Source organism: Cuculus canorus, chromosome 8 (assembly GCF_017976375.1).
Source record: "Cuculus canorus isolate bCucCan1 chromosome 8, bCucCan1.pri, whole genome shotgun sequence".
Taxonomy (NCBI): domain Eukaryota; kingdom Metazoa; phylum Chordata; class Aves; order Cuculiformes; family Cuculidae; genus Cuculus; species Cuculus canorus.
In genome coordinates, this window is record NC_071408.1 from 22,469,360 (window position 1) to 22,482,357 (window position 12,998).

General features: G+C 42.3%; 1 protein-coding gene across 4 annotated transcripts in view; it reads left to right on the top strand.

Moving 5' to 3' along the window:
* The window catches only part of LRP8 (LDL receptor related protein 8), a 191,795-nt gene that overhangs the window by 107,717 nt on the left and 71,080 nt on the right, over positions 1–12,998 (top strand). For all 4 annotated transcript variants that reach the window (XM_054073260.1, XM_054073258.1, XM_054073259.1 and 1 more), the window contains exon 3: positions 7,978–8,100. In XM_054073260.1, the coding sequence (XP_053929235.1) occupies positions 7,978–8,100 (123 nt within the window). The remainder of the gene's footprint in view (positions 1–7,977; positions 8,101–12,998) is intronic.

Below are 12,998 nucleotides of genomic sequence, written 5' to 3' on the forward strand. Positions count from 1 at the left end.
AAACAAACTCCAAAGCAGACAGACAAAGCTGGCAATTCTGTCAGCAAAAGTCAGCGTGGATGAGCTTCAAAGAAATATTTAGAAACAAACTGGTAACTCTGAGCATACCAAATCCTTTGAAGGGGTCGTGACTGCAGCAATATGGAGTTCTGGAAATACGTTCAACTTCCATGGCAGAGTGATGGCTGCTCTTTTCCGACAAGAGGAAATTCTGTCTTGGGCTTAAGATACCTCGCAGGCAGATGGGGATGAAAGATGTGGATGAGATCCACAGATTTGTTGCGTGACTTTTGACATGTCATTTAATGTATTTGCATCCATGTACCTGTAACTCAGGACGTGCGTGAGTTGCTCATTTCAAGTCTTCAGTCTCTTAAGTAAGAGGAGCAAGCTTTTTTTATAGTCTTTTGTAGAGTATTTTGTATTCACATGATCTGCGCTGTAATAAAAATTACATTTTTCTGAAGCCTGACCTTGTCTGTACACTTGCCAGCCTTGTCTCTGTTGCTGCTGTATCAGAATGAGCGTCAGTGAGATTTTGTTGGTAGGCTTGTTTTGACACTGAATGGCAGGTACTTTGTGCACCCACCAACTTGTCACATTGCAGTGAGGTTGATTGGTAGCATCCAGAGGTGACTGCAGGCTGGACAGGGTCATCAGCCTATTCCTAAGCAAAGCTGAGAGTCTATTTAGAATGCTGGTAGGAAAATCTATCCCTTCCTCCCCCTTCCTCTGCAGAAAGACAGGATTTTCCAATTTACAAGTAGAATGGGAGAGAGGTTGGTTGGGGTTTTGTGGGTTTATTTGTTGCTTTTGTTTGTTATTTTAAACTCCAGAGACTTGAACACTGAGTTGATGTGGGTTCCTGGAGAAATGCAATGAGAGAATTGTTAAAAATCTGGTTTTGTGCCACTTAAAAGATCACTGATGCTTTTTGAAGTAGATCTTAAAAAAGGAGAGAGGGAGAGAGAAAACACTAAAGGAAAAATGAAGGAAGCGGATGTTGGATGGAATCTTGCCTGAAGGAGTGTGGAGCACGTTCCTCCAAACGGAGGAAGCACTTGAGCTCTCTGCCTGGGCTGTTCCGTGCTGTGTAGCCCCCCAAGACAAAGCCCCGCAGCCCTGCAAAGCCTTCCAACTCCAAAGGTGAACTTGTCTTGAATACCAAAGTAGTATGTTTCACAGACCTCGAAGGAGCATGACAGTCCAAGTGGTCATTTTGTCCTTGAATTCTTTTCTGTGATTCCTGCTTTCCCTACTGGTGAAGCATGGTTTGTAGGGACAATTGCTGCATTTATTAGAGCAGTTGGTATGTATGGCCAAAAAACAGAGCAGCTTTTGAGTACACAACCCAAAAAAATTTGTCAGCTTTGCCTTGGTTACATAGGTAAATTTAGCAATGAAGGCATGTATTTGTTAGCTGAAGTCACTTTAATTTCATACATGAGAAGAAAATGCTTTTCAGCATTCTGTGTTTTCCACTCCTTTCCATAGCTTGCAATTAGGTGCTGCTATTTTCCATTTTCTTCACAGTAAAATCAGCATTAAACATGAAAATGTATTTAAATAATTGTAAATAGGAAGATATTACTGTTTTAAAATGCACAAAGATGGGTACCTTTGACACTAATGAAAAAACACAGGTGACTTCTCTTTCTCCTTTAATTGATTTGATTTAATTGATCAGAGGGGCTACTTTAGCCTCAGCAGGAAGATATTTTGGTTACTGTAGTAGCAGCTTCAAGCAGTCCTAAACCCTCTGCCAAAGCTTCTGTCAATCGGGCATTGTTTTCTGGGGCAGGTTCAGGGGGTCTTGGGTAGGAGTTTCTTTAAAACGTGTTTCATGTGGAGTATCAAAGGAGCTGTGGTCTGTGTCTAAGCACCAGCTGTTTGAGTTGATCCGACTAATCTTGTTTTATAAATGTAATTGCCTGCTGAGATGACAGCATCAAAAAAAGTGTCCAGATTCAGCTAGCGGTTAAACGTTCGCTTTCATTACTTCAAGGTGTCCTTAGTTGTCTGAAAACTAAAAGAACTCATCAGTCCACATCCGCTAGGATTTCCTGGCGTTTCGACTCTCCGAGTTTATCTGTTGACATTTTGTAGCTGCAAAACAACCCGTTCCTGGGATTTCCCATGCCGTGGATTTGGCAGCGAGTGGGCACCTGCAGCGAGCCCCATCGCCGCGGCAGAGGTGTTGCTGGAGGAGCTGGGCTCCGAGCGTGCACCTGGAGCGGGGGTGGCTGGGCATGGGCAGGAACAGAGCTCTGTTTGCCCAGCTGCTGTGACCAAGAAACCTCTGCGGAGTGAGCTGTCCTACCATCCCTGTAAGTGTCACTTCCTCCTTAACAGTAGCACGAGCTGAGAGTACTTGGGCTGCAGAATTGTCAGGTATAGCTAAGGATTTTTAGATCTCCTTAAGAGGACTGAGATGTCCTTTGCATATATAACCTGGCCAAAGGATTTGGGATCAGTAACATAGACTTCTTTTGAAGAGTAGGGACGCTGACCAGGTGTGTGATTAGGTCTCAGACTCCTGCTCCAAGAGTTTTTCTGTCTTTGGGAGTATGTATCAAATTTGCAGTGAACATAGCTTCAAATAGAAAAATAAAAATAAAAAAAAAATTTGCTCTCCTGTCTTGCTGAGAATTTTTGTTTGGGAGTGGCATTTGCCATGTCATGGTGGCTGTGTTTGCAATCAGGAGTTGTCTGAGGTTATAAGCTGAAAACATTTGTTTGCTGTCAAGTTTTGTATAGCCCAGAATCTCTCTCAAGCCCTTCTCTTGGTAAGCAGAAAAACTCACTGGGCCGAGCTAATGGTTCAACTGGGGTGAATTTTGCTTACCGTAAGACTGGATTAATTGAGGCTCTTAAGAAGCACAGAGTGAGCCATAGTAATGATGTGTGTTGTTCTGGGAAAAGCTAGCTTGTGGCCGACATTGCACTTCAGGCTGCGTTGGCAGCTCTTGGGGCTGAGTAATGGCGATGATCTGTTTAAGCTCCTGGACTTGTGTGATGCTGCTTTTCTTCTTCATGTATGGAGTCTTGTCAGCGGCTCTAAGCCAGTGATCAAAGTTGCCATTGAAGTTTCTCAGCATGAAATGAAACCTTGTTTTATGAGCTTCAATTTCTCTTTCTGGCCTACCGTTACCTTCCCACGTGCATGTCCTACAGGGTTGTGCTATTTTACTGCTGCAGAAGGATCACAGCAGAACTTCTATTGTATGGCCACTTACTCCCGCTTGGGTGAAACAGGTTTCCGCAGGAAGCCTGACCGCTGGCTGCAAGCCAAAGCAGATACGCAGTTTGATGGAGCTCTGCTCTTGATTCAGAAATTGATAGGAGCAGGATCTGTGTAAAACAAATGGGGATAGCGAAACAAATGAAATGAAAGTTTGCAGTGGTTTTAGTGTCTGGGGGTTTTGCTCATTTTTTTTTTTTTTAATTCTTAATTGCCTTCTTCCCTCTGCAATAAACCAACCTTTGCTGTGGGATGCAGAAGGGGTGCAGTCCCAGCTGGCTGGCAGCACACACCGCAAGCTGGCTCAGCAGCCGCTGTCTGCCTTCATCTCCCTTTCTTAGGTGTAGATTTGATTTTTCTCTCTTCATCTACCAATTTTGTGAAACATAGAGGAGAAGGCTTATTTTTCACATCTTTCCAACCTTTCAGAATTGGGGGAAGCTGGTCAACAGTTCCGAGCAGGGGAGAATGGGGAGAGCACAATCTGTGGGGTCTCTGTGGATTAATGCTCAAGGATGCTCTTAGCAGCCTCATTTTCTCAGAGCTTTTTAGGATAGTGGAAGGATGTTGAGTTTTATTATGAAGAGGATGAAAGAATAAATCCTGGATATTTCAATTAGATACAGGTGCCGGTTTGGCATTAGGGTCAGGGATTTGACCTTTCAGAAGGAGGTGATTTTGGAAGTTAGAAATGGCATTTAAATCATCCAGTCCCTGCTTCTAGCCAGTGCAAGACTTGTTCCTTTCAGTATATATTTATTTCCTCTAGTCTGTTTATACATATCCCTAGTGACTGCTTTTTTTTTAATGAATTCCCTCTATAAGTGTTCTAAACCAGCCTCCCTGTTTTTTCTGCTTTTAATGTGCTACAGGGATGAACCCTGGATCCTTACTTGCAGTTCAGGTTGAGAAGTGTGAGTAATGGAAAGGAAAGGGATGTTATGCAAAATAATAGACAAGGTTGGCCTGATGCAGTTTAGGGTATTTTTCTGTCATGGATGGATAAAGTTGAAACCTTCGTTTCTCCCCTTGCCTTTCTTCCTGGGAGAAGAGAAGCAGGAATGACTTCCTTTGCCCAAGCCTTCCTTTGGATAGCTGTCCAAGCCAGGGCTGGTCCCTCATGGGGGCTGAGCCTCGTGGCCACTGTGGCACCAGCATCCACCTTGGGGTTTCTGACATGTCTGTCCAGCTGCAGATGTGAGAGAGGAAAAGCAGGTACCAAAGGCAAATCAAGCAAGAGTCAAAAGATAGGCAGTCTCTTTGGTGTCACTCTCTGCATCCGAGCAGGGAAAAGATGAAAGGCTCTGTGTATGCTTCAGTAGCCTTCTCTTTTCTTGTTCCAGGTATCGGTTTACCCTCTGAGGAGCAGAGCACAGGGATGCTGTGACTACTTACTCTTGTTTGTTTATGTTTATTTTGAAGAGATGTGTGAGTGGAGCTGCCTGGTCTGCTTACAGCAAAGGAAACGGATCTCAGGGGAACAATTAATTTTGCTTGGCTATTTCTGAGTCAGGTGAAACAGTAAAATGAACCTGTGTCCTCCCCATTGTCTAAAAGGGATGTATTTATTTATTTTATTTTATTTTATTTTATTTTGTTTTAATGCACCACTGAAAATTGATGTTTGAGCCTCAATAAATTTTTAATAAGAGAACTGATATGTGTATGTATATAACAATGTGTATAACATGAGAGATTAATAGGAAAGGTTATCCGACTTGGAAAAGGAAAAAAGACATAGAGCTGATATTTTAATTAACGGCTCCCTGCCTGTGTTGTGATCCCAGAGACATGACGATTGAGTGCCAGAAGGCAGATCTGGTTGGAAAGTGATTCCAGTCTTGTATTAGAGGTGAGAAATGATACAGTGCTTCAGTATTCTTGCAGTTTGAATTATCTGGGTTGCTGTTTGCAACACAAAGCAGAGTTTATTGGAATTAAGACAGTCTCTCAATGTGTTAGAGAGTAGTAGTAGTAAAAAATAATAAAAAATAAAGTAGACTGCATAAAATACAAATAATAAAAAGCAGGAGCGGTAGGGGGAAAAAAGAAATAGTAGAAGTAAATATAGTAATCATAGAAAGGCTTGAGCTGCCCCTCCCTTGATCCTGCTCCTTTATGAGGTTAGACAGCTTAGATTCAAACAAAGGACCAAATGCATTTGTATCCTGCTGGTTTGTCTGAGAGGGGACTATTGGACCTTTGAGTGGGCATGCGGACGAGGTTGGCTATTGCTGATGAGTGGCTGTGCAGAGCTTCACTTCGCAAAGAGGAGCTGCACTCGGGAAGCACATAACACCCTTCCAAATGATGCCCAGGGACTGTCAGTAATGCTTCACTCCCCCTTTTGTGAATCCTGGCAATCCACTAATTGTGCTGCCGAAGAGCAGCATCAGGAGAACAAAGCAATCAATGCCACCATCTGCCGCGAGCAGGTTGGCTGTGCTGAAGGGAATGCTGGTTACGCTCCTCTCTGTGGCTGACCACCTCATTTGTGCTTGCGCCCGCATGTCCCAGAAATAACCGTGATCGGAGCGTTAGACTGATGGAAAAGGGGGAGGGCTATTTTGAGGTAGAAAAGTAGTTGTGTTACCGTTCGGCTTTCTAGAGAATGAGTCAAAGGAGGGTGTTCCTATGGAAGGAAAGGCACTGAGAGAGCCTAGTGTAAAACTAAATACGTTATAAAATTAAAGTTTCTTATGTATGTTATAAAATTAAAGTTTCTTATGTCTCTGTTGTTATACTAGTCTCTGCTTTCTAGGTAAAGACATGATTTTTTCATTGTTTCACCTTCTCCTAACAGCAGACACCAACATTCAACTGAGCTTCACAGCAAAAGAGGGAGAGTGCTTCAACTTTGCTTATGTGCATGCATATCCCATCTGTACCGGCTCAATGTTTCTGACCATTAAATACATCAAATTAATTAAATTGAACTTACGTTAAATAAATCAGAACTGACACTCAACAGCCAGTTTCAGAAGATTTGATTTTTCTAATTGGAAATGTTCAGGAGAAAGTCACATCTCTGATAACACCTGAAATGTCTTTCAAAGATCAGACTGGATTCTTAGTATGACTGGTCACTTGTTAAAGTCTTGTTCTATACGGGGTTGGGTTTTCTCCTATATTACTTCATAATATCTGGTTCTGAATGACTGAAGAGAATTTCTTTTTTTCTGAATCTGACTCATTTAGTAACAGAAGGGGAGTAAATGTGTGTTCTCTTTGCAGAGTGCATCCTGAGAAATAGAACAGCTGCTTAGTGATGCTTTGCAGTGTTTTCCTGCTGGATGCCTATTCTGGCAAACTGCATGATTTGTGTATTAGAAAATGAGCACTTGATTTCTGCCATGTAGACCTCTCCAGCAAATCACACAGTAATACCTCTTGTTTCCTGTGTGGGCACGCGACCGATATTTAACACGATTCCCTCCCTGAGAGCAGCTCGTGCAAGAAAAAGAGAAAGGAAAAAATAATCAAACCCTGGGGGCTTATTTATTGTGTTTAGTGCTTTGAAAATGTTTGCTGGAAGAAATACTGATGTAGCAATGATTTGTGCACGTGACTTGCATCAGGGAAACAGCTCTGGAGCTCAAACCTCACCATGAGGGCAGCTGAGTAGTGGAATGGGTTTCCCAGGGAGATTGCGCTGTCTCCATCTTGGGAATCTTAAAGACCAGACCAGGTAAAACTCAGAGTAACCTAGTCTGACCTCAGAGATGGCTCTGTCTGGAGCAGGAGGTTGAACTTAATGACCTCCTGAGGTGCTTTACTACCTGAATTTTCCTGTGATCCTATTAAGTTGTGAGCAGCTTTGCAGAGGGGAAAAAACAAATCTTCTCCCTGCCCCCGCTTCTTATGTAAATTGATGCCTAACAAAGGTAGATGCCAGGTAGCCATAGTCTTGTACTTCAAGGGTGGTAACAGTGAGCCTGAGCTCTTGACTCTCATGGCATGACTGTTCAGTCCAGTTCCTGGCAGAAAAGCCACTAAGGCCCCATTGCAAAAGCGGTGGGTGAGTGACTGCTGATCATATTGACACTGAGTACAAGGACGGAAGGGGACAGATAGCTATAGATTACTTTTTCTACTGCAGCGGGAAGATGCTGATTTGTATTACCAGGCACTGGTTGTGCTGCGCCACTGGCACAGAGGAATAAGCTAATTAATTGCTTGAGGTTGTGTCTCGCATCTTTTTCAAGCTCTGGATTGATGCAAGCAAAGCAAATTGTGCAGAGTGGTTGGCGTTTAATGATTTTTAGTGTTTGGAGGAGTGCTTTATGATAATCTACTATGATGACAGAGGTACTAAAAGGCTGTGAATGGACTGCATAGCTAAACATTTTTACTTACATTATATTACTCCAAAAGTGAGACTTGATTGTCTTACCTTTTTGTAAATCATGCAGCATGCTTTCAGTTCCATGTTGGCAGCAGCTTTTTCTGGCACAAGTCTCATAGTTTTTTTGAAAAGGAAATTCCCTGTTTTTTTAATGTCTGAAAAAAAGGGTTAAAAGAGTGAATCTATGTTAAATAGTAGAGGGATGAGAGTTCTAGAGAGAAGAAATACCTATCTTTGATACCTGTTTGTCTCTGCTATGAAGAAGCAATGTTGAATGTGCAGTGAATTCTCTCAGTACGGGGCAGTATCGGTATCATCCGTAGTGGGATTGGATGGAGTGGAGATCTGTGTTACTGATATTCATGCTCAGTACTTTTCTTTTTTCTTGCAGCAAAGAAAACTTGCGCCGAGTCAGATTTCACTTGTGACAATGGCCACTGCATCCTAGCCAGGTGGAAATGTGATGGTGAAGAAGAATGTCCGGATGGGTCAGATGAATCAGAAGCAGCATGCAGTGAGTAGTTCAGTAAAGGGGTGTTTCTCAGACATGTTATCTTCTCAAAGCATAGAGAAATTGAAGGCGTTCCAAACACTTGCAAGATTTTCTGTCAACTTGTGATTCTGTTAGAACAGAAATTAAAGAAACAAAAGATTCAGGTCATTCAAATCAGATTTCCCAAGCTTTCAAATGTACCAGTTTTACTGACTAGGATGCCAGCAGCACTGTCTAACATGTATTTCTCTCTCTAATGGAATGGAAGGCATCTCTAGCTCTGTTACAGCTTATCTGGTAGTAGGGCTCATGATCAGCAGCAGCGCACAAAGATCTGCGCTCATCTGGGATCAGGCCTTTTGGAAACTCAGATTTGCAGCATCTTGCATGGTAGCATATTGGGATTTATCATCACTGCAGACAACACTTCTGTCATTACAGAGGAACTTGGCACTGTTAGAGTATTGCTCCAATTTTTTAAATTTTTTTGCTTTCAAGAACAAATGAAGAAAAAGGCAGGTGGAAGATAAGCCATATAAAATAACTAAAGCTGAGAGCATGTATGACAGATGTTAACTGCACGTAACACCTTTTAAAAACCCATTGAATCAGTCAATAAAAGGACACATTTGATTTTCATGTAGTACGTTTTATCTTGTTCTTTTGACTCTGAGGAGGTCCATTTGCACTCCATTGTTCTAGAACTCTGGAGAGTTGTCTGATGTTGAGTTGAAGGGAATCCCGGGGATATTTTAATGAAAACACTAACTAATATGTAGATTCCTATTTGTGTGCTTACTTACGTCTGCAGATTTGTTCTTGGACAGAGCAAGAAACTAGTACAAGCTATTCTATTGAATTTCCAGTCACGTACTTCACAAATATATTCCCGTGAGTCAGGAGCAGTGTTGGAGGAAGTATTTTATCGGATTTCACCAGAATGAGGCACATAGAGGACTTGAAAATTAACTATACTTTTATTTTTAAGCCTAGTACCAGTCCTACTTTCTCCCTAATTAAGAAAGATTAACGCGCTTCTCTTGCATAAAATGAATGGAATAATTTTTGCAGCCATATACAGGCTACAGGAAAAATTACTTCAGTGGCTGCATTAGCATATTTATGTATTGTATATGTTGGTCTTTCACCCTGCATGCTCCTTAGTCAAAAACTATCATATTAATGCTGCTTCCACTACCTGATTGCCTGGAGGGCAGATGAATAACTAAGCAGCTCCATTCTCTGCAGTCTCTGTCTGTAAATCCTTTACAGACAGAGACCATAGTCTGGACCGCACACTGCTAAGATCCCTGACAATTTCTCTTAATCATTTTTCGTTCCTTTTCTAGCCATTTTACCTTCCATTTCCCCCCACTTATGTTCATCCTCTGGGGAAATCATTCTTATATATCTTAAGAGACTTGACCTGATCCTCTGATTGTTACCGTATGGGGCAGCCATCCTGAGAGGAAAGTAATTTCTTCAGTTTTGTGTGATTTTTCTGCTTGAAACATGCTAAGAGACTGAAGTCTGCATTTCTGTGGTGGTTCTTCTGTTTGGAAAAATAGATGGCTCTTGAAGGTCTCCCTGGAGATAATGGGAGTGGTGGGCCAGTGTCACCTCAGCACAGGGAGAAGTTTGTTCCCGTTCTGCAGTATATGTCTAACAAGTGGATAGGGAATTTCTTGTGAAACTAGCAGTACCAGAATTGACCAGTTCTTAATTTGTTTTTTAAATATAAGGGCTTTGAAACCAGCTCAAAGACCACGGCATGTAACTCTGCCATATTGTATTTGTTTATAGCAGTCTCAAGCAGATTTACCATGCTTTGCCTTGGCATCAGATATTTAGGTTTTGCTATGTTTTTTTAGACAAAATTGAATGATTTGTGTGATGGGTACATGAACTTGTGCCTCGGCATTCACAGATACAAGCCTGTGTCTGACTTAATGGCTGGGTCACAAGAGAAGCCGATGTTTCTGTCTGTACTAGTTAAAAGCTTGCCTTCAAATCTTAAAAATGTCTAGAAAAAAAATCTAGAACCTGGAACTTTACTTGTTTTAAAGGATTATCCGGGTCTGAAGTTCACACTTAATCAGATGAAGATCAAGTGATTTTAATTCTATGACTGTTGATAGCTATAGGCTTTAATTTGCACAGTAAGGACATTCTTTCCAGATGTTTTGTATACTTGTATACTTTGTATACAAAACAGATGTCATCTCAAAGGCCGATCCAATCTGATCTGTGAGGAAGTGGAATCAACCTGGTGTTGCATAAGCACCATGCTGGTTGTGGGTTTAATTCACGTATGTTTGCAGGTCTTCCTGCCACCACTGGTCAAGACAGCAGTGACCTGGTGGACTATTAACAAAATGCTGTAGTGTTAGCCTTTGCTTTTAATTTGTGCCCTTAACATAAAAGGCCCACCTCTTTGTCTGTGTAAATGTTGTTTAAGGGCAAAGAGGTGTAGGACTGTAATGACAGAAAACACAGCCAGAGCAAAATGGAATTCCAGTGTGGTTCGTCCCTCCAGTCTCATTTTCTTCCTCTGTTATGAATGCAAAACTGAACTTTCTCCCAGTGGCTGAGGAGTGACTGCAAACCCCTGTGTCTCTGTCACTTTTCTTGTTCAGAATGCAGCAGGGCACTTTGGAGGAGTCTGCGCTGTGGAGTTTCCCTAGGGAAGGGACGACTAGGCAGTTCGGGAAATGGATATTTCTCACCTCTGGCAAGATCAAACTGCTTTCAGACAGGCCACGTAGTTGCCAGCACCTCTGCCAGGAACTAGGGTTATTCCTTGATTAATGCAACATTGGGGCATTGTCAATAGTGCATTCGAGCTAGCCAGGCTGAGAGCATTGATAATGCTGACTGTTGCATTTTAGGTGTACTCCCAGCTTAGAATGTGATGAAAATAAGGCAATTCCTCTCAGCATATCTACTGACCCACTTTTTATTTTCTGAATGCTTTTGTGGTGTGCATTTAAAGGCATTTTGTGCTCTCTGATCAGTAGTTAGGGATGTTGTGTCTCCATTTCTAATGCTTGGTTAAGGTCACAGCTTGTGATGTTCCATAGATAAAACTGCTGCAAAACCAAAGCAGTACTTTACTTTTTCTGTTTCGCAGCTGAAGTTGCTTGACTTTGTACCTAACAATATCCTCTCTAGGGATGCCGCCCATCTCTGGGTCTTCAGGACTACATGACCTGTCTTATGTCAGATAAGTAAGATGGATCACACCTGACCTAACTTCTGTTGGACCTGTGATACCTAAGGCCCTTTCTGCTGTCCGAGCAAATATTTTTTTTTAAACTTTATTCAAGCCACTGAATGTAGCCAGGAGTAGCAGGTGTTAGGATTTCTTTCTGTCCCATTGAATTCTCAGCTGATGAGATCTATATGGCTTCTCTCTGTTGTCGGTTTTTTCGCGAGTTGAAGGTCAGTTTCTCTTCTAGCATGGGCTGATTTTGGAGAGTGTAGTTATCCAGGCATTTGTGAAATGAGTCGTTATGAAAAACAAACTGTTTATTTCTCCATTTTTCTTTGAGGTAGATCCTTAACCTTAAACACGCTTTGACATCCATAGGTTTGTTCAAGTGAATTATTCACATAACATGTGAGTGTTGCCACCAAACATCAATGTTCTGTCATCTGTCAGTTCTTTGGTGCTGTTATCTGGCTGCTAAATGTATTTTGTCTCATTTAATTTATATTAAGATTTCAAAGATGTGTGTCCCCTTTCCTGTGAGCTGGTCTATTCAAGGGCAGATTGTGGGCTGGATCCATTCTCTCTGAAGTCATCATTAGAAATATTGTCAGGTTGGGTGTTTTGTTTTATTTTCTGTGTCTATGCAGAAGCAGAATGAGCCCCTAAGTGAAGAGAAGCAAAACCATGTGAACTCAGAAATTAGTACCATCTACAAGGGGAAGGCAACAAAGTCACAGTTTAAAAAGTTATGTTGGCTGAGGCTGGGACAGGGAGGAATGGGAGGGGGAGGAGGAATTTAATATTAAAGAGACTGTCATTTTCAGAAACATGCTTCATAAACGAAAAGAAGTGGGATGGTGAGTGAGAGAGAACAAAGAAACACCATTTAGCTTGCTGCAGCAGTGCTCCCAGTGGGGAAGGGGAAGAGTTTGTACTTGGGCATGCCGACTTCCAGCCTAGTCTTTCTTGACAAGGTGTTTTTAGCTTCAGCGGTTGCCTGAACTAGTCCTCTATTCGGGAAAGGATGGCTGCTTGTACATAAAGCAAGTGAACCACTTTGCCCTTGCAGGATACATGCCAAGAAAATAGCCGTGGGAGAAGCAGGCTTGTCCTCCTGTTTGACATCAGCCATTGCTGCTTCTCCCTGCCTGCTGTGAGGGAGAGCCTGGAGTGGTGCAAAACTGCTGTCTTTGGAAGGTGCTCTGAAATGATAATGGATTTCATCTTCATCACCCCAGCTTGTTAGTATGCAAGCAGCTCACCGCAAATCATTAAAAAGGATAGCAGAGTATCTGGAAGTAGTGGGAGTAGGGTTAGTGCCTCTGTCAGCCTGAAACCTGCGACTCCAACGTACCTCACCAGCAGCCGTTTGAGATACAGAAGATATTTTTGACCTCAGAGTAGGCTCAAACTCTGAGAATCTTATGCTTATTTCCTGCAAGGCTATACAGCAGTGTGTCGGCCCAGTGCAAGAAGATCTTCCGTAGCCTACATGTGTTCTACCATTGTAGACCCCACCATCACCAGACCTCCGGAGTTATTTTTCATTGCTCTTGCTAAAAGCAACTCAGTGTGACTTGGTGATCACCCCAGAGCTGTGGTGCAGCCACTGCTGATATACGCAGGCTTGGCTTATACATATGAAAAGATTTCTCACTGTTTTCCTGTCCAGTTTCTTGAAGCTGAAGGAGGGGGAAGGGAAGTGATT